Source organism: Oncorhynchus mykiss, chromosome 19 (genome assembly GCF_013265735.2).
Source record: "Oncorhynchus mykiss isolate Arlee chromosome 19, USDA_OmykA_1.1, whole genome shotgun sequence".
In the NCBI taxonomy this organism is placed as follows: domain Eukaryota; kingdom Metazoa; phylum Chordata; class Actinopteri; order Salmoniformes; family Salmonidae; genus Oncorhynchus; species Oncorhynchus mykiss.
This window is the reverse complement of record NC_048583.1, coordinates 10,879,041-10,902,446: the sequence shown is the minus strand read 5'-3', so window position 1 is coordinate 10,902,446 and position 23,406 is coordinate 10,879,041. Positions and strand designations below refer to the sequence as shown.

Here is a 23,406-nt window from a genome sequence, read left to right as displayed (position 1 = left end):
TGTGATGTATTTAGAATTCAAGGCACACTTAGCCAACATGGCTACCACAGAATTCTGCAGCGATACACCATCCCATCTGGTTTGCATTTCGTGGGACTATCATTTGTTTTTCAACAAGTCAATGATCCAACACACCTCCAGGCTGTGTAAGAGCTATTTGACCAAGAAGAAGAGTGATGGAGTGCTGCATCAGATGACCTGGCCTCCACAATCACTCGACCTCAACCCAGTTGAGATGGTTTGGGATGAGTTGGACCGCAGAGTGAAGGAAAAGCAGCCAACAAGTGCTCAGCATATGTGGGAACTCCTTCAAGACTGTTGGAAAATCATTCCAGGTGAAGCTGGTTGAGAGAATGCCAAGAGTGTGCAAAGCTGTCATCAAGGCAAAGGGTGGCTACTTTGAATAATCTAAAATCTATTTTGATTTGTATATACATTTTTTGCTTACTACATGATTTAATATGTGTTATTTCATAGTGTTGATGTCTTCACTGTTATTCTACAATGTAGAAAATAGTACAAATAAAGAAAAACCCTATAAAAAAAACCTATGTTGCCCTAAAATACTAAATGAACCCTTGCTCACCAGAATGATGTCATAAATCGATAGAATGAATGCTTCAATCTGGCTGACATCGGTTGACATCGGTAAAGTTTTCTCATCCATCCACTTTTTGGGAGAGTGGAGAAACTACACAAAAAAATAACATCTGAATGATGAAAATATAAAGCTGTGAAAACGACCCAACATGTTTCTGATCAGATTTCAGTTCAGCTTGGATGCTTATTCTGTGGTTGAAATACTATCAAATCAAATCAAATTGTATTGGTCTCACACACATGTTTTTAGCTGATTTTATTGCAGGTGTAGTGAAATATTTGCTGATCGCACCTGTACAGATGGTTTAGTATCTAACTGCGCATTCACATTCTCTGAAGATGCTAAAAGAAAGAAATCCTATTTCTCTACTCCTGTTCCCAAGTCAAAATTTAGCACACATATGGTGTATCCTTTTTTTGGCAAGAAATGCTTAATTCTGAGTTAATACTACGGCCATGTGAACCGTATTTTAAGTCCACATCTTGTGACGGTCTAATTTGTATATAGCCTCACAGCACAGCCGGCACTGATACCATGTTCTTTTACCACTTTCCCAAACATTCATTTTCTGTCCCTCCCTTCTCTTTATTTCCAACTCTCCATTTTGTAACTTTCCTCTTATTGAATTAAACTCTGACATTGCCCTTTCTGCCTCAGTAGATCAAAGTTAACTTTTTCTGCCTGTTCTCATAAGTGTTTGGGGATTGGCTATAGGCTATTAGGCGCGCATAAAGTTATGCCCTAAAGCTTAGGCTTATGCACTAATGCTAGATAGACCAAAATAATAAAAGAAAAAATGGAATGTAGCCTATAGATATAAAATGTACAAGAATGATACATTTATGGATTTTTTAAAAACGTGTTGTTTTCTCTTTGTTCAACCTTCATCCACACAATATTTCATGACCCTAAACCAACCCTCCCCACTGCAGGCTATGAGTCACCCCCTCATCACTAGTATGTATGTGTGTATGCATGCATACATGTGTAGGCTTGTGCATGTATGTATGTGTGTGACCTCAAGTATCTGTGTGCATCCGCCGGAAGGGAACTAAAGTTACCAACAGACTGGGTGAGTTGAGTCAGAGTCAGTTGTTGAACCCACATCCATCCAGTGACCAGACCACATCGGGATGGATGGAGTGATACTTCAGACTTCCCCCACTCCTCCCATTTAGCTGGGGTCTGTCATTCATCCCACTTTGTCCCATGTCCCTCCCTTCCACCCTTCCACCCTCCCTTCCTCCCTCCCTGCTGCTCTCATCAGGCCCTCGCAGGTGTCCCTCCCGTCTGGTGACCTGACCCTTGACCTATGCCCTCTTACACCTGGAAGACTCCTCCCACTGCAGCACGCCCCATGAACTCTGACCCCAGCCTGTTGTCACTCTGCCTGGCTACCTGCTAAACACATTAGGACCTAATCCAGGAGCTGGTTGGTACCGGAACTTTCTCTGTGTTCTGAAATAAAGAGCCAGAGGGTTGATTCTGATTGGAATGTTGCTTAGTGTCTATTGGAGGTGGGTAGAGACCTAGGATTTGAAAGCAAGTTACTATTTTTAATTGCTGACTGGGCTCCTATTCATAAAGTGTCTCAGAGTAGGAGTGCTGATATAGGATCAGTGTTGCCTTCTAGATGATTATGCATAAGATTAAATGGACAGGGAAAACCTGATCCTAGATCAGCACTTCTACTCTAAGATGCTTTATGGTCCCTTGCCTATAGGAGACGGTGCGACGAGAAAAAAAAAAGGGGTCATCTATCTTCCTGAAGCAGACAGAAGGTGGCAGTCCTCCCTCACAACTCTGGTTGACCGAACCACACTGACACCCTTAGAACAACCTCACGCTGTCACTACCATCACTGCTGTTTCAGGTGTGGGCTCCCGAGTGGCGCAGCGCTCTAAGGCACTGCATCTCAGTGTAAGAGGCGTCACTACAGACCTTGGTTCATTTCCAGGCTGTATCACAACTGGCTGTAATTGGGAGTCCCATAGGGCAGTGCACAATTGACAAAGTGTCTTCTGGATTTGGCCGGGGTATGCTGTCATTGTAAATAAGAATTGGTTTTTAACTGACTGGCCTAGTTAAATAAAGTTTAAATAAAAATAAATATCATTGCTTCAGGTGACTAAATGGTCGGAGGGTGCTTATATTTGTCAAGTGTGTATTTATACGCATGTGTGAATTGGAAATGTGTTTCATGCATATCCTATCTCCCCCTGAGACACCCTGGGAGAATGTGTTCTCCAACTCCCCCTGAGACACCCTGGGAGAATGTGTTCTCCAACTCCCCCTGAGACACCCTGGGAGAATGTGTTCTCCAACTCCCCCTGAGACACCCTGGGAGAATATGTTCTCCAACTCCCCCTGAGACACCCTGGGAGAGTGGGTTCTCCAACTCCCCCTGAGACACCCTGGGAGAGTGGGTTCTCCAACCCCCCCTGAGACACCCTGGGAGAGTGGGTTCTCCAACCCACCCTGAGACACCCTGAGAGAGTGGGTTCTCCAACCCCCCCTGAGACACCCTGGGAGAGTGGGTTCTCCAACTCCCCCTGAGACACCCTGGGAGAGTGGGTTCTCCAACTCCCCCTGAGACACCCTGGGAGAGTGGGTTCTCCAACCCCCCCTGAGACACCCTGGGAGAGTGGGTTCTCCAACTCCCCCTGAGACACCCTGGGAGAGTGGGTTCTCCAACCCCCCCTGAGACACCCTGGGAGAGTGGGTTCTCCAACCCCCCCTGAGACACCCTGGGAGATTGGGTTCTCCAACTCTCCCTGAGACACCCTGGGAGATTGGGTTCTCCAACCCCCCCTGAGACACCCTGGGAGAGTGGGTTCTCCAACTCCCCCTGAGACATCCTGGGAGAATGGGTTCTCCAACTCCCCCTGAAACACCCTAGGAGAGTGGGTTCTCCAACTCCCCCTGAGACATCCTGGGAGAGTGGGTTCTCCAACTCCCCCTGAGACATCCTGGGAGAGTGGGTTCTCCAACTCAAATACTGAATATGTGTGTTGTTCAGTCGCTATTCCAACAGTTTTAACTTGATTTGTTGCACATCGGATTCCACCACTATTTGATGTTGTTTCAGCCTGTCTAGTGCCTGTTTTGACAGTTGCCGGTTTCTTCAACCCTGAAGCAACCCTTCAATCGGTGCATCCGATTGAAGGGTTCAATAGACTGTAAAAACTCTTTATTTGATCCAGTTGGGCAGCCCCACCTTTCCCTTTACACGTACCATGATGCCACTGATCTACTCAACTGTCTATTCCATACCTGGGATCTGAGTTATGGAGAATTGTCTGTATGAAATATCTACTCTAATGGAGAACTGTCGGTTTCTATACCTTGTGTCTGAGCCATGGTGTACTCTCTGTCTGTCTGTCTGTCTGTCTGTCTGTCTGTCTGTCTGTCTGTCTGTCTGTCTGTCTGTCTGTCTGTCTGTCTGTCTGTCTGTCTGTCTGTCTGTCTGTCTGTCTGTCTGTCTGTCTTTCTGTCTGTCTGTCTGTCTGTCTGTCTGTCTGTCTGTCTGTCTGTCTGTCTGTCTGTCTGTCTGTCTGTCTGTCTGTCTGTCTGTCTGTCTGTCTGTCTGTCCGTGGCTGGCTGGCTGGCTGGCTGGCTGTATGGCTGATCTATTCTATTCTTTCTGTTTCTATACCTTATGTCTGAGCTAGGGTGGACTGTCTGGCTGTATGGCTGATCTACTCTGTATATATACGCAGCGTCTGAGCAGTGGAGTTCTGTCTGTATGAGGCTGATCTACTCTGTCTGTATCTATACGCAGTGTCCAAGCGGTGGAGTTCTGTCTGTATGAGACGGCCCCCCAGGTTGAGGAGACAGACCACCACTGCACTGAATAGCTATGATGTGGTGGGAGAGGATGACTTGGTGATTTGGTGTACTTTGTGGAGCTGCAAATTAACCATTCCCACAAAAATTAATTTGGGTATAGTCGAGGGTAGAACAATCTCCTCCAGTACATTACTGCACTTCAAGTACCCCAGGGCTTTTAAAGCAAACAGAGTGAGAGAGAGAGGGATGAAGAAGAGAGAGATGAGAGAGAGAATTATACCATACAGAAGAAAACCACAGAGCATCAGAGAGAAAGTGGGAAAAAGATAGAAAAAGAGCAAGAGAGAGAGCAAAAGGGAGCGATAGGGATAGAGAGAGAATGACAGGAAGAGCCGCAGCACTTGCCGCACATTGCGCTATCCACACACAGACTACCCTCCCTCCCTTCCTCTCCTCCTCCTGTTCACCATGGTCACTAACTACACTTCTCTTTTATTCTTCCCTTCTTTCGTTGCCAGGCAGATTGTGTTTAATTGTATCATAATGACGAATGAGGTCTGAGGCTTGGCTGGGATTTTACTGGGTGGTTTCTTCTACCTCGCGTGGTGATGCGCAGCGGTGCACTTGACACTGTGCATGTGCGTTTCTCAAAAGAGCGCAGTCCACCCCTACCACCACCCCGGATGCCAAATGATTTAATCACTGTGATTGGTTAGATGTTGGAGGTTGGATGCCATGTGTGGTTTGGGAGGTTTAAATGCCTCACATGTGTGTGCTCCCTGTACAGTGCGTGGTGGATGGTGGCTCTGCAGTATACTCAGAACCCTGAGGCTATCTATCTACCACAGTCATCTCATAATTAGCACAAGGGGGTTTGGAGAGCGCTGCCAAATATGTGCCATTTACAGTAAGTCTTCACTTGTTTTGGGGTCGGACAAATTGCAGTGTTGATTTGGAGCAGGGGAGCTTGTTCCCTCTCAGGATAAACAAGCGCGATGTAATGCAGGCCTACATAGGGATGCAATCAGCTCAGTGTTTTGAAAAAAATGCATCTAACTTTCGTCCTTATCAGAGGAAGCAATAGGAAAATCATGACTTCGCATTGCCCATTGAAGTAATGTCCCAAATCAATGCACAGCTTGTTTCCCTCTAACTGTCCTATATAGTGCCATGTGTGATCACTATTTGTTTCATTCAGGCCACCATGCAGGCGATTAACCATGATTTCTGCCTCTCAGTCTAATGGAACTGATTGCTCACTGGTCATGCCTGGAAGTAGTTAACGGTTTAGCGTGTTACTTCTAATGCTTTGGTTCTGCCGTTGTCACTGGTGATTCTCGCGCTTTTTATCACAAAATGGGCCTATAAACTCTTATTCCCATAAAAAAAACACATGTTTCCTACATGATAGAGACAGACCATGGGTGAGACCTTTGGTCCAGAGCCAGTCACGTCCTCATGTGGGTTTAAGATTCTAACTAAATTAGTGTGAATAAAAACTGAAATTGTCTCGCTATTTCCTGTCAGTGTATTTATTATTTAAATGTGATATTCAAAGTTGTCCATCTCTCTCTCTCTCTCTCTCTCTCTCTCTCTCTCTCTCTCTCTCTCTCTCTCTCTCTCTCTTTCTCTCGCTCTCGCTCTCTTTCTCTCTCTTTCTCGCCTGCCAGGTAACCTGTCCCACCTATTGGACAAAATTCAAAAAGTTCCAAGACACTCAATCATAAAATTAACTAGGAGGTGACCACGCCTTACTCCAGACTCACCGCAGGAGACATGCTGGCACAATAACGATGTCTCTGAAATGCGCTCATCACGAAATAAGGAAAATAATATGTAGCTGTTTTATGAGCTGACAATTACCTTCGTGATATGATGGTATTTACGGTTGTCAGCGCGCGTCCGGTGCGCCAGTGGTTGCTGGTTATCACCATGCGTTTTATTGCGTTCTCCATGGCTTTTCAACAGGACAGGAGCAGGTATGAAACAACTATAATTTGCAGTTGCCGCTAATTAAATTATATGTGCGGTGATGATGCAGGCTAAATCGTTATTTATCTACTGATCATGACTGTAGGTTATTCATCTCATGACACCTGACTATCCATGTTTAGAGACTTTTGTTTACTGTTCTGCTATTTACAGTTACTATATTCTAAAGTCTGTGAATTGTTGGACCCACTTGGTTTGGGAGTAATCACTCAATAGTCTCCTTTTCCATGCCTTATTATATATCACTTTGGTGTGGAGGTATGCACCCCTCAAAATGACTGCCTCTGGCATTTTGGACTGACGATTGTAGGAAAGGTTTAACATAAGCTACACGGTAAATGGTATCAAATCTCCCCTGCAGTTTTGTTTAGTTCCCTCTTTTTAATGAAACAGCAGTTATTGCCATTTGGAATACAGCATGTGTGTGTCAAGGCTTCTCTCCACTGCATGTGAACCTAGAAGGTGTTTCATAAGTAGTTACAACAGCTCCAAAGGACTTCCAGTCATAGACATAGAATGTGTGTTCCAGAGTTCTGCTGTATTTACGACAATGCTTTGTAATAGTGACTCCGCATGAATATGTTGTTACCAATTGATTTTAGATCCTCTTCCACAAGCCTTAGAGAGCCTCTGCACTCTCAATTATACAGTAGGTTGTTCAAAATGTGGACTGGTACTGTGTGTATATACAATTCCAGTCCACATTTTGGACACACCTACCCACTGCAAGGTTTTTCTTTATTTGTACTATTTTCTACATTGTAGAATAATAGTAAAGACATCAAAACTATGAAAAAACCCATATGGAATCATGTAGTAACCAAAAAAGTGTAAAACAAATCTAAATACATTTTATATTTGAGATTCTTCAAAGTAGCCATCCTTTGCCTTGATGACAGCTTTGGCATTCTCTCAACCAGCTCCATGAGGTAGTCACCTGGAATGGATTTCAATTAACAGGTGTGCCATGTTAAAAGTTAATTTGAGGAATTTCTTTCCTTCTTAATGCGTTTGAGCCCATCAGTTGTGCTGTGACAAGGTAGGGGTGGTATACTTAATGCGTTTGAGCCCATCAGTTGTGTTGTGACATGGTAGGGGTGGTATACAGAAGACAGCCCTATTTGGTAAAAGAGCAGGTCCATATTATGGCAAGAACAGCTCAAATAAGCAAAGAGAAAAGACAGTCCATCATTACTTTAAAGACATGATGGTCAGTCAATCCGGAAATTTCAAGAACTTTGAAAGTTTCAAGTGCAATCGCAAAAACCATCAAGCGCTATGATGAAACTGGCTCTCATGAGAACCGCCACAGGAAAGGAAGACCCAGAGTCACCTCTGCTGTAGAGGATAAGTTCAATAGTTACCAGCCTCAGAAATGGGCAATTAACTGCACCTCAGATTGCATCCCAAATAAATGCTTCACAGAGTTCAAGTAACAGACACATTTCAACATCAACTGTTCAGAGGAGACTACGTGAATCAGGCCTTCATGGTTGAATTGCTGCAATTAAACCACTACTAAAGGACACCAATACGAAGAAGAGACTGGCTTGGGCCAAGAAACACAAGCAAGGGACATTAGACCAGTGGAAATCTGTCCTTTGGTCTGATGAGTCCAAATTTGCGATTTTTGGTTCCAACTGTTGTGTCTTTGTGAGACTCAGAGTAGATGAACGGATGATCTCTGCATGTGTGGTTCACACCGTGAAGCATGGAGGAGGTGTGATGGTGTGGGCTTGCTTTGCCAGTGACACTGATTTATTTAAAATTCAAGGCACACTTAACCAACATGGCTACTACAGTATTCTGCAGCAATACGCCATCCCATCTGGTTTGTGCTAAGTGGGACTATCATTTGTTTTTCAACAGGACAATGACCCAACACACCTCCAGGCTGTGTAAGAGTTATTTGACCAAGAAGGAGAGATACGGAGTGCTGCATCAGATGATCTGGCCACAATCTCCCGACCTCAACCCAATTGAGATGGTTTGGGATGAATTGGACCGCAGAGTGAAGGAAAAGCAGCCCACAAGTGCTCAGTGTATGTGGGAACTCCTTCAAGACTGTTGAAAAAGCATTCCAGTTGAAGCTGGTTGAGAGAATGCCAAGAGTGTGCAAAGCTGTCATCAAGGCAAAGGATGGCTACTTTGAAGATTTGTTTAACACTTTTTTAGGTTACTACATGATTCCAATTGTGTTATTTTATAGTTTTGATGTCTTCACAATTATTCTACAATGTAGAAAAAAGTTAAAATAAAGAAAATCCCTTGAATGAGTAGGTGTGTCCAAACTTTTGCCTGGTACTGTGTGTGTATATATCTATACAGTGGGGAGAACAAGTACTTGATACACTGCCGAGTTTGCAGGTTTTCCTACTTACAAAGCATGTAGAGGTCTGTAATTTTTATCATAGTTACACTTCAACTGTGAGAGACGGAATCTAAAACGAAGATCTAGAAAATCACATTGTATGATTAAGTAATTAATTTGCATTTTATTGCATGACATACGTATTTGATACATCAGAAAAGCAGAACTTAATATTTGGTACAGAAACCTATGTTTGCAATTACAGAGATCATACGTTTCCTGTAGTTCTTGATCAGGTTTGCACACACTGCAGCAGGGATTTTGGCCCACTCCTCCATACAGACCTCCAGATCCTTCAGGTTTCGGGGCTGTCGCTGGGCAATACAGACTTTCAGCTCCCTCCAAAGATTTTCAATTGGGTTCAGGTCTGGAGATTGGCTAGGCCACTCCAGGACCTTGAGATGCTTCTTACGGAGCCACTCCTTAGTTGCCCTGGCCGTGTGTTTTGGGTCGTTGTCATGCTGGAAGACCCAGCCACGACCCATCTTCAATGCTCTTACTGAGGGAAGGAGGTTGTTGGCCAAGATCTCGCGATACATGGCCCCATCCATCCTCCCCTCAATACGGTGCAGTCGTCCTGTCCCCTTTGCAGAAAAGCATCCACCTCCATGCTTCACGGTTGGGATGGTGTTCTTGGGGTTGTACTCATCCTTCTTCTTCCTCCAAACACAGCGAGTGGAGTTTAGACCAAAAAGCTCTATTTTTGTCTCATCAGACCACATGATCTTCTCCCATTCCTCCTCTGGATCATCCAGATGGTCCTTGGCAAACTTCAGACGGGCCTGGACATGTGCTGGCTTGAGCAGGGGGGCCTTGCGTGCGCTGCAGGATTTTAATCCAAGACGGCATAGTGTGTTACTAATGGTTTTCTTTGAAACTGTGGTCCCAGCTCTCTTCAGGTCACTGCCGTGTAGTTCTGGGCTGATCCCTCACATTCCTCATGATCATTGATGCCCCACGAGGTGAGATCTTGCATGGAGCCCAGGACCATCATCTTGAACTTCTTCCATTTTCTAATAATTGCGCCAACAGTTGTTACCTTCTCACCAAGCTGCTTGCCGATTGTCCTGTAGCCCATCCCAGCCTTGTGCAGGTCTACAATTTCATCCCGATGTCCTTACACAGCTATCTGGTCTTGGCCATTGTGGAGAGGTTGGAGTCTGTTTGATTGAGTTTGTGGACAGGTGTCTTTTATGCAGGTAACGAGTTCAAACAGGTGCAGTTAATACAGGTAATGAGTGGAGAAAAGGAGGGCTTCTTAAAGAAAACCTAACAGGTCTGTGAGAGCCGGAATTCTTACTGGTTGGTAGGTGATCAAATACTTATGTCATGCAATAAAATACAAATTAATTACTTAAAAATCATACAATGTTATTTTCTGGATTTTTGTTTTAGATTCCGTCTCTCACAGATGAAGTGTACCTATGATAAAAATTACAGACCTCTACATGCTTTGTAAGTAGGAAAACCTGCAAGATTGGCAGTGTATCAAATACTCTCCCCACTGTATACAGTGCCTTGCGAAAGTATTAGGCCCCCTTGAACTTTGCAACCTTTTGCCACATTTCAGGCTTCAAACATAAAGATATAAAACTGTATTTTTTTGTGAAGAATCAACAACAAGTGGGACTCAATCATGAAGTGGAACGACATTTATTGGATATTTCAAACTTTTTTAACAAATCAAAAACTGAAAAATTGGGCGTGCAAAATTATTCAGCCCCCTTAAGTTAATACTTTGTAGCGCCACCTTTTGCTGCGATTACAGCTGTAAGTCGCTTGGGGTATGTCTCTATCAGTTTTTGCACATTCCCATTCCTCCTTGCAAAACAGCTCGAGCTCAGTGAGGTTGGATGGAGAGCATTTGTGAACAGCAGTTTTCAGTTCTTTCCACAGATTCTCGATTGGATTCAGGTCTGGACTTTGACTTGGCCATTCTAACACCTGGATATGTTTATTTTTGAACCATTCCATTGTAGATTTTGCTTTATGTTTTGGATCATTGTCTTGTTGGAAGACACATCTCCGTCCCAGTCTCAGGTCTTTTGCAGACTCCATCAGGTTTTCTTCCAGAATGGTCCTATATTTGGCTCCATCCATCTTCCCATCAATTTTAACCATCTTCCCTGTCCCTGCTGAAGAAAAGCAGGCCCAAACCATGATGCTGCCACCACCATGTTTGACAGTGGGGATGGTGTGTTCAGGGTGATGAGCTGTGTTGCTTTTACGCCAAACATAACATTTTGCATTGTTGCCAAAAAGTTCAATTTTGGTTTCATCTGACCAGAGCACCTTCTTCCACATGTTTGGTGTGTCTCCCAGGTGGCTTGTGGCAAACTTTAAATGACACTTTTTATGGATATCTTTAAGAAATGGCTTTCTTCTTGCCACTCTTCCATAAAGGCCAGATTTGTGCAATATACGACTGATTGTTGTCCTATGGACAGAGTCTCCCACCTCAGCTGTAGATCTCTGCAGTTCATCCAGAGTGATCATGGGCCTCTTGGCTGCATCTCTGATCAGTCTTCTCCTTGTATGAGCTGAAAGTTTAGAGGGACGGCCAGGTCTTGGTAGATTTGCAGTGGTCTGATACTCCTTCCATTTCAATATTATCGCTTGCACAGTGCTCCTTGGGATGTTTAAAGCTTGGGAAATCTTTTTGTATCCAAATCAGGCTTTAAACTTCTTCACAACAGTATCTCGGACCTGCCTGGTGTGTTCCTTGTTCTTCATGATGCTCTCTGCGCTTTTAACGGACCTCTGAGACTATCACAGTGCAGGTGCATTTATACGGAGACTTGATTACACACAGGTGGATTGTATTTATCATCATTAGTCATTCAGAGATCCTCACTGAACTTCTGGAGAGAGTTTGCTGCACTGAAAGTAAAGGGGCTGAATAAATTTGCACGCCCAATTTTTCAGTTTTTGATTTGTTAAAAAAGTTTGAAATATCCAATAAATGTCGTTCCACTTCATGACTGTGTCCCACTTGTTGTTGATTCTTTACAAAAAAATACAGTTGTATATCTTTATGTTTGAAGCCTGAAATGTGGTAAAAGGTCGCAAAGTTCAAGGGGGCCGAATACTTTTGCAAGGCACTGTATATACTGTATATATGTGTATGTTTAGTCATGCTGTTGAAGAGAGAAACAGTGTAGCAACACAAATAAGGCATTGATGACAACAACTATGGCCATGGTAGTGCAGAAACCTTGGGGTCTTTCTTAATTGTGGCTGATTAACCATTAACCCACTCTTCCTCTCCATCCACCCACTTTTCCATCTCCCTCCATCCACCCCTCCATCTATCTACCTATCCATCCATCCCCAAGGACAGTGAGGGACTTGTCTGGGCGTCTCGGTGGGCCGTCGGGGTCCGTGGGGCTCTGCACCTTTGGCACGTCTACTGCCTGCTGTTTAGGCTGGAGGAATGTCATGGGAGTCTGCCAACGTAAGTCAGCGGCCACTGGGCAAGTCCTCCAGAAACAACAACAATGCAACAATACACCAGCTGAGGTTATCATATGTGTTTACCTGCTCTCTCTGACCATCTAGCTGTGTGCAACAAGCCTTGCAGGAATGAAGTCTGTGTGGGTCCAGATAAGTGCTCCTGCTCTGTGGGATACAAGGGCCAGCAATGTGACCAAGGTGGCTATCTTTGACTCATGCATATGATTCATGCATGTTGATTTCAGATTCTGTATGATTCAAGTGTGTTGATTCCAGATACTGTGTGATTCATACATGTTGATTCCTGGTTATTGATTCCAGATATTATGATTGATTCATGCATGCTGATCTTGATATGATTCCTGATCCTGATTGTTGTTGGTTGTTGATTCCAGATGTGAATAAGTGTGGACTCCCAGAGCGACCGTGCTCCAACAGCTGTATGAACACCCAGGGTAGTTACCGGTGTTACTGCGACCCCGGATACAACCTCATGACAGATGGACCAACCTGCACCAGTACGTACCAGTTCAAACCGGTTTCTAACCACTTTCCTGGAACATCATGTCCCAACCATTGATGGATTACCATGCCCATGTTTACCATGTAGAAGTCGCCCTCAGGCACTGATCTAGGATCAGCTCATCATCTTCTAAACTCTAACATTATACACTAGGGGATACAATGCAAAACCGATCGTAGATCAGTTTCTTGGGGGCAACTTCATCCTACTGTGAATACCACAGGGCTCAGTGTCAGGACTGCATATACTGGTGTGCTGATATGGGTCAAATGTTATTATAGACAAGGGGTCACGTTTCAGTGGTCCTGGATCTTGATTGGCTGCTCAGCTTCCCCGTCAGCAGCATACCGACAGTCTAGATGATCAATTACCCAGAACCCCCCTGTCGTCCACGGGCCAATAGGGTCTTATTCACTTGATTGAGAGTGTGACATTTGTTGTATTGGGCACAGGGTTGGGTAGGTTACTGTATGGTACAGTCAGGGTTGGGTAGGTTACTGTATGGTACAGTCAGGGTTGGGTAGGTTACTGTATGGTACAGTCAGGGTTGGGTAGGTTACTGTATGGTACAGTCAGGGTTGGGTAGGTTACTGTATGGTACAGTCAGGGTTGGGCAGGTTACTTTATGGTACAGTCAGGGTTGGGCAGGTTACTGTATGGTACAGTCAGGGTTGGGTAGGTTACTGTATGGTACAGTCAGGGTTGGTTAGGTTACTGTATGGTACAGTCAGGGTTGGGTAGGTATCTATGGTACAGTCAGGGTTGGGTAGGTTACTGTATGGTACAGTCAGGGTTGGTTAGGTTACTGTATGGTACAGTCAGGGTTGGTTAGGTTACTGTATGGTACAGTCAGGGTTGGGCAGGTTACTGTATGGTACAGTCAGGGTTGGGTAGGTTACTGTATGGTACAGTCAGGGTTGGGTAGGTTACTGTATGGTACAGTCAGGGTTGGGTAGGTTACTGCATGGTATAGTCAGGGTTGGGTAGGTTACTGTATGGTACAGTCAGGGTTGGGTAGGTTACTGTATGGTACAGTCAGGGTTGGGTGGGTTACGTTATGGTACAGTCAGGGTTGGGTGGGTTACTGTATGGTACAGTCAGGGTTGGGTAGGTTACTGTATGGTACAGTCAGGGTTGGGTGGGTTACGTTATGGTATAGTCCGGGTTGGGTGGGTTACGTTATGGTATAGTCAGGGTTGGGTAGGTTACTGTATGGTACAGTCAGGGTTGGGTGGGTTACGTTATGGTATAGTCAGGGTTGGGTGGGTTACGTTATGGTATAGTCAGGGTTGGGTAGGTTACTGTATGGTACAGTCAGGGTTGGGTAGGTTACTGTATGGTACAGTCAGGGTTGGGTGGGTTACGTTATGGTACAGTCAGGGTTGGGCAGGTTACTTTATGGTACAGTCAGGGTTGGGCAGGTTACTGTATGGTACAGTCAGGGTTGGGTAGGTTACTGTATGGTACAGTCAGGGTTGGTTAGGTTACTGTATGGTACAGTCAGGGTTGGTTAGGTTACTGTATGGTACAGTCAGGGTTGGGTAGGTTACTGTATGGTACAGTCAGGGTTGGGTAGGTTACTGTATGGTACAGTCAGGGTTGGGTGGGTTACGTTATGGTACAGTCAGGGTTGGGTGGGTTACGTTATGGTACAGTCCGGGTTGGGTGGGTTACTTTATGAATGTAATCCGTTACAGTTACAGGTTACTTGTCCAAAATGGTTAATTCTTACATAACTTCTTACATAACAATATTGTTACTTCTTACATAACTTTTAGATTATCCAAACTCAGTAAGGTAACGTAAAAACATGCTTTCTGAATTTAAAAGTAATACTAGAAGTAATCTAGTTTTTCAAAAGTAGGCCTATCTGTAATCTGATTACAATATTTTTGCTGGTAATGTTAGTTTTTTTGTAATCCGTTACTCCCCAACCCTGTGGGGGCAATATAGAGGCGCAACTGTTAACTGGTGTAATCAATCTAAAGCAAGGAATATAATATGAGTATGACACAAGACCAAACCAAGCTGGTTTCATATCACTGCTTGTGAGTCTATAGTATTACAGTACAGCACATGGTTTGTGCGTAGTGGTATGTGTTCGTTCCAACCATCCATTTCTGCCTTGACTCTCAGCCAGTTTATCCTGTGTTCTCTTCCAGAAGAGCATAAGTGTTCCTCCTCACGCTGCCATTTAGCTTGCCAGATCGACCGGGGGGGAGAGGTGCGCTGTCTGTGTGCCCCCGGCCTCCACCTGGTCGCCAACAACAGGACCTGTGAAGGTGGGCTTCCTCGGCAACCCCATGGTAACCCCATTGCCATGGCAACCACCAAACTCCTCCCTCCCCTCTAGTTCTTTCAGTTCCAATGCCATGGGAAGAAGTAAGGGTGACTGGGATTGGGAAACAGCCCAGAGTTTGGTCCATTCCTTTGGCATTACTATGGGGTTTACTGTATGCTAGCCATGATCGTAGCGTGACAGTGTGTAGCTACTAGTTCGGTCTCTGGCTGCCATTAGAGAGCAGGTGGAGAGACAGGTTCCCATATGTTCACTACTAGAGGACATGTTAACGACCTCCACCTAGCTATTACTAACAGCGCCTACCCACTGAGTCTGTCCACAGAACGATAAACCCTGCAATTACCTCAAGTGTTAAGAAAACAGAGCCCGGGTCCCAGTAGCTGTACTCTACTCTTTGCACTCTCCTTAGAATAGCTAGCGCTCATTACTTTGAAGTCCCTTCGCTCGATAACTGTGGTGCGGTCGTAAAGTCCTCGCAGCAGACACCTTCTGTCCTGCTAACGAGGCCCAGCCTCCATGGTTGATCCTGAGAGCCATTGCCTCATTCTCACGCCACAGGAGAGTAGCTGTAGGAACTAACCAACCAAGCCTGAGACCTCAGAGAAATCATAAGAGTCATATACTGTAGGTAGTTACAGTGGAACATATTGGAGTGGAACATACATATATTTTGTATTCTTCCCTTCTAATCGGGAACTGATTTAGACCTGGGACACCAGGTGAATGCAATTAATTATCAAGTAGAACAGAAAAGCAGCAGTACTCCGGACCTCTTAGGGAAAGAGTTGAACACCCCTTCTCTAGGTACTGCAGAGGCCTAGTCAGCTCTCTAACCCTGTTCCTGGAGAGCTACCGTCCTCTAGGTTTTCACTCTAAACCTGTTCCTGGAGAGATATCCTCCTGTAGGTTTTCACTCTAACCCTGTTCCTGGAGAGATATCCTCTTGTAGGTTTTCACTTCAACCCTGTTCCTGGAGAGATAACCTCCTGTAGGTTTTCACTCTAACCCTGTTCCTGGAGAGATATCCTCCTGTAGGTTTTCATTCTAACCCTGTTCCTGGAGAGATACCGTCTTCTAGGTTTTCACTCCAACCCTGTCCCTGGAGAGATACCGTCCTCTAGGTTTTCACTCCAACCCTGTTCCTGGAGTGATACCTTCCTGTACATTTTCACTCTAACCCTGTTCATGGAGATAAACCTCCTGTAGGTTTTCACTCTAACCCTGTTCCTGGAGAAAAATCCTCCTGTAGGTTTTCACTCTAATCCTCCTGTAGGTTTTCACTCTAACCCTGTTCCTGGAGAGAAACCCTCCTGTAGGTTTTCACTCTAACCCTGTTACTGGCGATATCCTCCTGTAGGTTTTCACTCTAATCCTCCTGTAGGTTTTCACTCCAACCCTGATTCAAATAATTAGCTGGTTGATAAGCTGAATCAGGTTAGTTACAACAGGAGGGTTTCTCTCCAGGACATGGGCAGCTTAAACAGAACCATTAGAACAAAGACAACCATAGCATCATCATGACAGGTTCAATTCCCCTGTTATTCTGCACTTGGACCAACTCCTCAGTGTCTGAAGTGACATCATATTGTGGGATATACAGTATCACTCATTTGCCTTCATTTCAACCACATCTACATTTGAATAACATTAGAATTGTACTAGTTACAGAGAGAGAGAGAAGCACCTGAAAAGTATCACATGAGTTGTTATTGTGTGTAAGTGTGTTGTGATTCCTTGTTGTTGAACAACAGCAGTGTACATTTCAAAGCACCTGTACAAAAAAACTCCCAAGATGGCCAAAGCACTCATGTCCTCTTTCTGATGTATAGGTAATGATTGTTTTGAGCTGAGAAAATGACCCTAGGTTCTTTACAGCACTTTGTAGTCTCCCTTGTATATGTTACGTCTAGTGTGTGTGTGTGTGTTTATGCATGCTAAGGTGTTGAGTTTTTGTGGCCTTGTTGTGCTGTTTTGCAGATGTGGATGAGTGTCGCAGGGCGTCAGATGTTTGCCCTCCCCGGCGCACTTGCAAGAACACCTTTGGCAGCTTTGTGTGTGCGTGCAGGGAGGGCTTCGTGTTGGGGACGCTCCAGGACTCAGTGCAGTGTCGAGGTACGGACATCCCCCATACTGTACAGCAGGCTGTAAAGCCTCTTAGAAACCAGTATTAATATTAACAGGGAATGTAAGGCTGTTAGATACCAGTATTAATATTAACAGGGAATCTGTCTGTCTGTCTGTCTGTCTGTCTGTCTGTCTGTCTGTCTGTCTGTCTGTCTGACTGACTTTACCCGATGTATGACATTTAATATAATTTCTTCCTTCAGCATCCCTCAGCAGATGGCCATGTGTCTCGTAAAATATGCTGTGGTAGTGTGTGTGTGTGTGTGTGTAAGCCACAGACCCACTTTTCTCAGTGTCAGTGCTGTTTAAATGAATGACTACCTCACAGCACGCCCTCACATGTTCTTCTCATTTAGCCTACGTTTCATTGTCAAACAGACCGATCCTCTGTAGATGAGCTTTGGCTGCAGCAAACCAGTGAGAGCCTGAATGTAATTCCTCTAGCTTGCCTCCCCCGCTCGCTCAGCTGTGGTAGCTGTTATTGCTTATGCTTGGCGAACATTGCAACACCTATTTCCTGGAGCTTTGAAACAGACTAGTTGTTTCTCAACAACCCCTTGACTTCACACTCAGTGAGTCGCGGGCAGGGGCCAAGTCAAGTCATGACTTCCTGCTGGCTCTCTCTGTGTGCTGGCTGGCTGATAGTGTCTTCACCTCAGAGCCAGTGAAAAGGTGGAAAAGCTATTCAGTAATACTCAAAACAAGCATGGGTCTTACTGTAAAACTGCATGGGTTTGGTCTCTGCTTTCCAGCTTGGTTTGGGTTGCCAAATTCAGAGCTCACAGGCAAAGGAGAAGTAACTGAAACACAGTCAGACTGCTAATACAACAGACCACCTGTTTGTGTTGAACGTGATTAGTAGCATTGGGATCAGTGCCAAGAGAGAAGGGAGAGAGGAGAGAGAGCGAGATGGAGAGAGAGGTAAGAGAGAGTAGACAGTGAGAGAAGAGAGGAGAAGAGAAGAGAGAGAGAGAGAGCGAGGAGAGTAAACACAAAGCTGACTTTGACATAGATGCTGTCTAGTACTGTAGATTAGGACATCTGGAAAAAATTCTACAAACATCCACATGTGTCTCAGTGTTAGATTCAATGGAGAATTGACTGATTTGAATTCAGATCTGTTGATACTTTCGATATGGCTGTTTCAGTTAGGATGAGACTGACAAAACAATACTTGTGTATTGAGGTTGATTCTCTTAAGAATCCACACAAGCTTTATTGCTTGGTGCTGACATTCATCTTCTTCTCAACATGTCACCGTATCCTCCTCCCTCTCCCCAGATAAGGACGAGTGTCTGGACAGTACTCACCTGTGTAGCCGTCATTCCCAGTGTTTCAACACCTCTGGTTCCTACACCTGTCAATGTCTGGAGGACTACTCTGGCGACGGCCACACGTGCTGGCCGAGGAGAGCCTCCCAGTCCAAGACCTCCATGTACCTCCGGTACAAACTCTCCAAAAGGACCAGGCCCATACAACAACCACGACGTCCGCAGCTCTGACGGTGCCTCTGGTTCTGACGGATAACACTGTTGTGAAGTAGTTACTGGCGGGCATTTTGGGTCGAGCCGTGTTGAAGTAGCACATGAGAACTACAGGAGGAAAATAGATTTGTGTTGAAGCAGCTTCATAGGACATATCACGAGGTCGATGTGGGGTAAATTGAGGTGGAGTTCCACTATCAAAACATAGTTAAAGCCGAGTAATGCTAAGAATTCCTCACACAACTGGAAAGTGTGGAAACGTTCTGTTTTAGCCGTTCATTTGCCAGGCCTCTCTTCAGTTAGTCAACAAAGATCCTAGATTGCTACACGGTGCCATTAGTGGTCTGCTGTTTGTTGTCAGTCAAAGAAGCCATTCATTTGACAAACACATTCGTCAAGGAAACACACTCTGTAGTCTGCCTGCCATGCTTCAGACTCAAAACGCTCTGTGATGACATGGAATTTTCTTTGGTTTAAGTTTCTCAGCTTATTGTCTCCGAAAAGGTCACGGTTAAGAACAAGTTTCACACGCACTGCCATACTGCTCGTTTGGCATTTGTAACCAATTTCACAATACACATAAGGGATCTTGATAGGGACTTCCTGTAGTGAGTAGTTTTCTGACAGGCCAGTGAGTGTGCACGAGGGGACTATTAGTCCGTAGGGACTAGTCTTTGAGAGGAGTGTATACGTCATTATTTGTTAATAAAAGGCTGACCTCTGGTGGAAAGATAAGGGAGGATATTTGTCTTCGAGAGAGAGAGCAGCGTCACCCTGACTTCTCCATAGATGGGGTCATAGATAGCAGTATCACCCTGACTTCTCTATAGATGGATCATAGATAGTAGTATCACCCTGACTTCTCCATAGATAGTAGTATCACCCTGACTTCTCTATAGATGGATCATAGATAGTAGTATCACCCTGACTTCTCCATAGATGGGGTCATAGATAGCAGTATCACCCTGACTTCTCTATAGATGGATCATAGATAGTAGTATCACCCTGACTTCTCCATAGATGGGGTCATAGATAGCAGTATCACCCTGACTTCTCTATAGATGGATCATAGATAGTAGTATCACCCTGACTTCTCCATAGATAGTAGTATCACCCTGACTTCTCCATAGATGGATCATAGATAGTAGTATCACTCTGACTTCTCCATAGATGGGATCATAGATAGTAGTATCACCCTGACTTCTCTATAGATGGATCATAGATAGTAGTATCACCCTGACTTCTCCATAGATGGGATCATAGATAGTAGTATCACCCTGACTTCTCTATAGATAGTAGTATCACCCTGACTTCTCCATAGATGGATCATAGATAGTAGTATCACTCTGACTTCTCCATAGATGGGATCATAGATAGTAGTATCACCCTGACTTCGCTATAGATGGATCATAGATAGTAGTATCACGCTGACTTCTCCATAGATGGATCATAGATAGTAGTATCACTCTGACTTCTCCATAGATGGGATCATAGATAGTAGTATCACCCTGACTTCTCTATAGATGAATCATAGATAGTAGTATCACGCTGACTTCTCCATAGATAGTAGTATCAACCTGACTTCTCCATAGATGGATCCTAGATAGTAGTATCACGCTGACTTCTCCATAGATAGTAGTATCAACCTGACTTCTCCATAGATGGATCCTAGATAGTAGTATCACCCTGACTTCTCCATAGATGGATCATAGATAGTAGTATCACCCTGACTTCTCTATAGATGAATCATAGATAGTAGTATCACCCTGACTTCTCCATAGATAGTAGTATCACCCTGACTTCTCTATAGATGGATCATAGATAGTAGTATCACGCTGACTTCTCCATAGATAGTAGTATCAACCTGACTTCTCCATAGATGGATCATAGATAGTAGTATCACCCTGACTTCTCCATAGATAGTAGTATCAACCTGACTTCTCCATAGATGGATCATAGATAGTAGTATCACCCCGACTTCTCCATAGATGGGATCATAGATAGTAGTATCACCCTGACTTCTCCATAGATAGTAGTATCACCCTGACTTCTCCATAGATGGATCATAGATAGTAGTATCACTCTGACTTCTCCATAGATGGGATCATAGATAGTAGTATCACCCTGACTTCTCCATAGATGGATCATAGATAGTAGTATCACTCTGACTTCTCCATAGATGGGATCATAGATAGTAGTATCACCCTGACTTCGCTATAGATGGATCATAGATAGTAGTATCACGCTGACTTCTCCATAGATGGATCATAGATAGTAGTATCACTCTGACTTCTCCATAGATGGGATCATAGATAGTAGTATCACCCTGACTTCTCTATAGATGAATCATAGATAGTAGTATCACGCTGACTTCTCCATAGATAGTAGTATCAACCTGACTTCTCCATAGATGGATCCTAGATAGTAGTATCACGCTGACTTCTCCATAGATAGTAGTATCAACCTGACTTCTCCATAGATGGATCCTAGATAGTAGTATCACCCTGACTTCTCCATAGATGGATCATAGATAGTAGTATCACCCTGACTTCTCTATAGATGAATCATAGATAGTAGTATCACCCTGACTTCTCCATAGATAGTAGTATCACCCTGACTTCTCTATAGATGGATCATAGATAGTAGTATCACGCTGACTTCTCCATAGATAGTAGTATCAACCTGACTTCTCCATAGATGGATCATAGATAGTAGTATCACCCTGACTTCTCCATAGATAGTAGTATCAACCTGACTTCTCCATAGATGGATCATAGATAGTAGTATCACCCCGACTTCTCCATAGATGGGATCATAGATAGTAGTATCACCCCGACTTCTCCATAGATGGGATCATAGATAGTAGTATCACCCTGACTTCTCCATAGATGGGATCATAGATAGTAGTATCACTCTGACTTCTCCATAGATGGATCATAGATAGTAGTATCACCCTGACTTTTCCATAGATGGATCATAGATAGTAGTATCACCCTGACTTTTCAATAGATGGATCATAGTTGGGGCGGCAGGTAGCCTAGTGGTTAGAGTGTTGGATTAGTAAACTAAAGGTTAGAAGATCGAATCCCTGAACCGACAAGGTAAACATCTGTTGTTCTGCCCCTGAACAAGGCAGTTAACCCACTGTTCCTAGGCTGTCACTGAAAATAAGAACATGTTCTTAACTGACTTGCCTAGTTAAATAAAGGTAAATAGAAAATAAAAAAATAGATAGCAGTATCACCCTGACTTCTCCAAATATGGGATCATACATAGCAGCATCTCCCTGACTTCTCCATAGATGTGATCATAGATAGCAGCATCTCCCTGACTTCTCCATAGATGGATCATAGATAGCAGCATCTCCCTGACTTCTCCATAGATGTGATCATAGATAGCAGCATCTCCCTGACTTCTCCATAGATGGATCATAGATAGTAGTATCACCCTGACTTCTCCATAGATGTGATCATAGATAGCAGCATCTCCCTGACTTCTCCATAGATGGGATCATAGATAGCAGCATCTCCCTGAGTTCTCCATAGATGGGATCATAGATAGCAGCATCTCCCTGACTTCTCCATAGATGGGATCTCAGCATCTCCCTGACTTCTCCATAGATTGGATCACAGCATCTCCCTGACTTCTCCATAGATGGGATCATAGATCACAGCATCTCCCTGACTTCTCCATAGATGGGATCATAGATCACAGCATCTTCCTGACTTCTCCATAGATGGGATCATAGATCACAGCATTTCCCTGACTTCTCCATAGATGGGATCATAGATCACAGCATCTCCCTGACTTCTCCATAGATGGGATCATAGATAGCAGCATCTCCCTGACTTCTCCATAGATGGGCTACATAACCGAAAGCTGTTGAAATGCATGTATTTGTTGAGTCGTGTTAATTAATTAAGGCACTTTGAGAGATCGTCTGTTTGATGATGTAAAATGTCTGGAACAATGGTATACTTGTTGAATGGGAACCAACCAATAAAGTTTGTTGTTATTATTATTGTTGTGTGGGCTCTGTAATGTATTGTTGCTTCACTTGCCCTTCACATGGGAATGGAATTCAGTCGGGATTGTAGACGTTTCATGATTTTGGATTCCGCAGAGAAAATTGCCTTTAAATCCATATTGGGCCACAATAATGCTTCTGACTTACAGTACTAACATGGTCATGCCCATTTCATGACCCGTCATGGCAGGAAATCAGGGTAAAACAAGCTGCCACACACTCTACATCAGAGGTGTAAAGTACTTCAGAACTAATACTTTAAAGTACTACTTAACTAGTTATTTGTGGTATCTGTACTTTACTTTAATATTTATATTTTTGACAACTTTTACTTCACTACATTCCTAACGAGAATGATGTCCTTTTTACTCTATACATTTTCTCTGACACCCAAAAGTACTTGTTACATTTTGACAGGACATCCCTGGTCATCTCTACTGCCTCTGATCTGGCGGACTCACTAAACACAAATGCTTTGTTTATACAGTGCCTTGCGAAAGTATTCGGCCCCCTTGAACTTTGCGACCTTTTGCCACATTTCAGGGTTCAAACATAAAGATATAAAACTGTATTTTTTTGTGAAGAATCAACAACAAGTGGGACACAATCATGAAGTGGAACGACATTTATTGGATATTTCAAACTTTTTTAACAAATTAAAAACTGAAAAATTGGGCGTGCAAAATTATTCAGCCCCCTTAAGTTAATACTTTGTAGCGCCACCTTTTTCTGCGATTACA

General features: G+C 44.0%; 1 protein-coding gene across 2 annotated transcripts; it reads left to right on the top strand.

Annotated features, from left to right (window-relative positions):
* The first annotated feature begins 5,168 nt into the window (after nucleotides 1-5,168).
* Nucleotides 5,169-22,660, top strand: LOC110497364 (nephronectin-like). Of its 2 annotated transcripts, none has more exons than XM_036954277.1 (7): nucleotides 5,169-5,297; nucleotides 12,089-12,207; nucleotides 12,312-12,404; nucleotides 12,602-12,724; nucleotides 14,892-15,011; nucleotides 17,009-17,143; nucleotides 18,437-22,660. In XM_036954277.1, exons 1-7 carry the CDS (start codon nucleotides 5,284-5,286, stop codon nucleotides 18,655-18,657), a joined length of 825 nt encoding a protein of 274 aa, XP_036810172.1. In that variant the 5' UTR covers nucleotides 5,169-5,283; the 3' UTR covers nucleotides 18,658-22,660. The 2 variants fall into 2 exon arrangements, with proteins under 2 accessions (XP_036810172.1, XP_021429107.2); XM_021573432.2 differs by lacking the exon at nucleotides 5,169-5,297 and adding an exon at nucleotides 6,139-6,369.
* The last annotated feature ends 746 nt before the right edge of the window (nucleotides 22,661-23,406 follow it).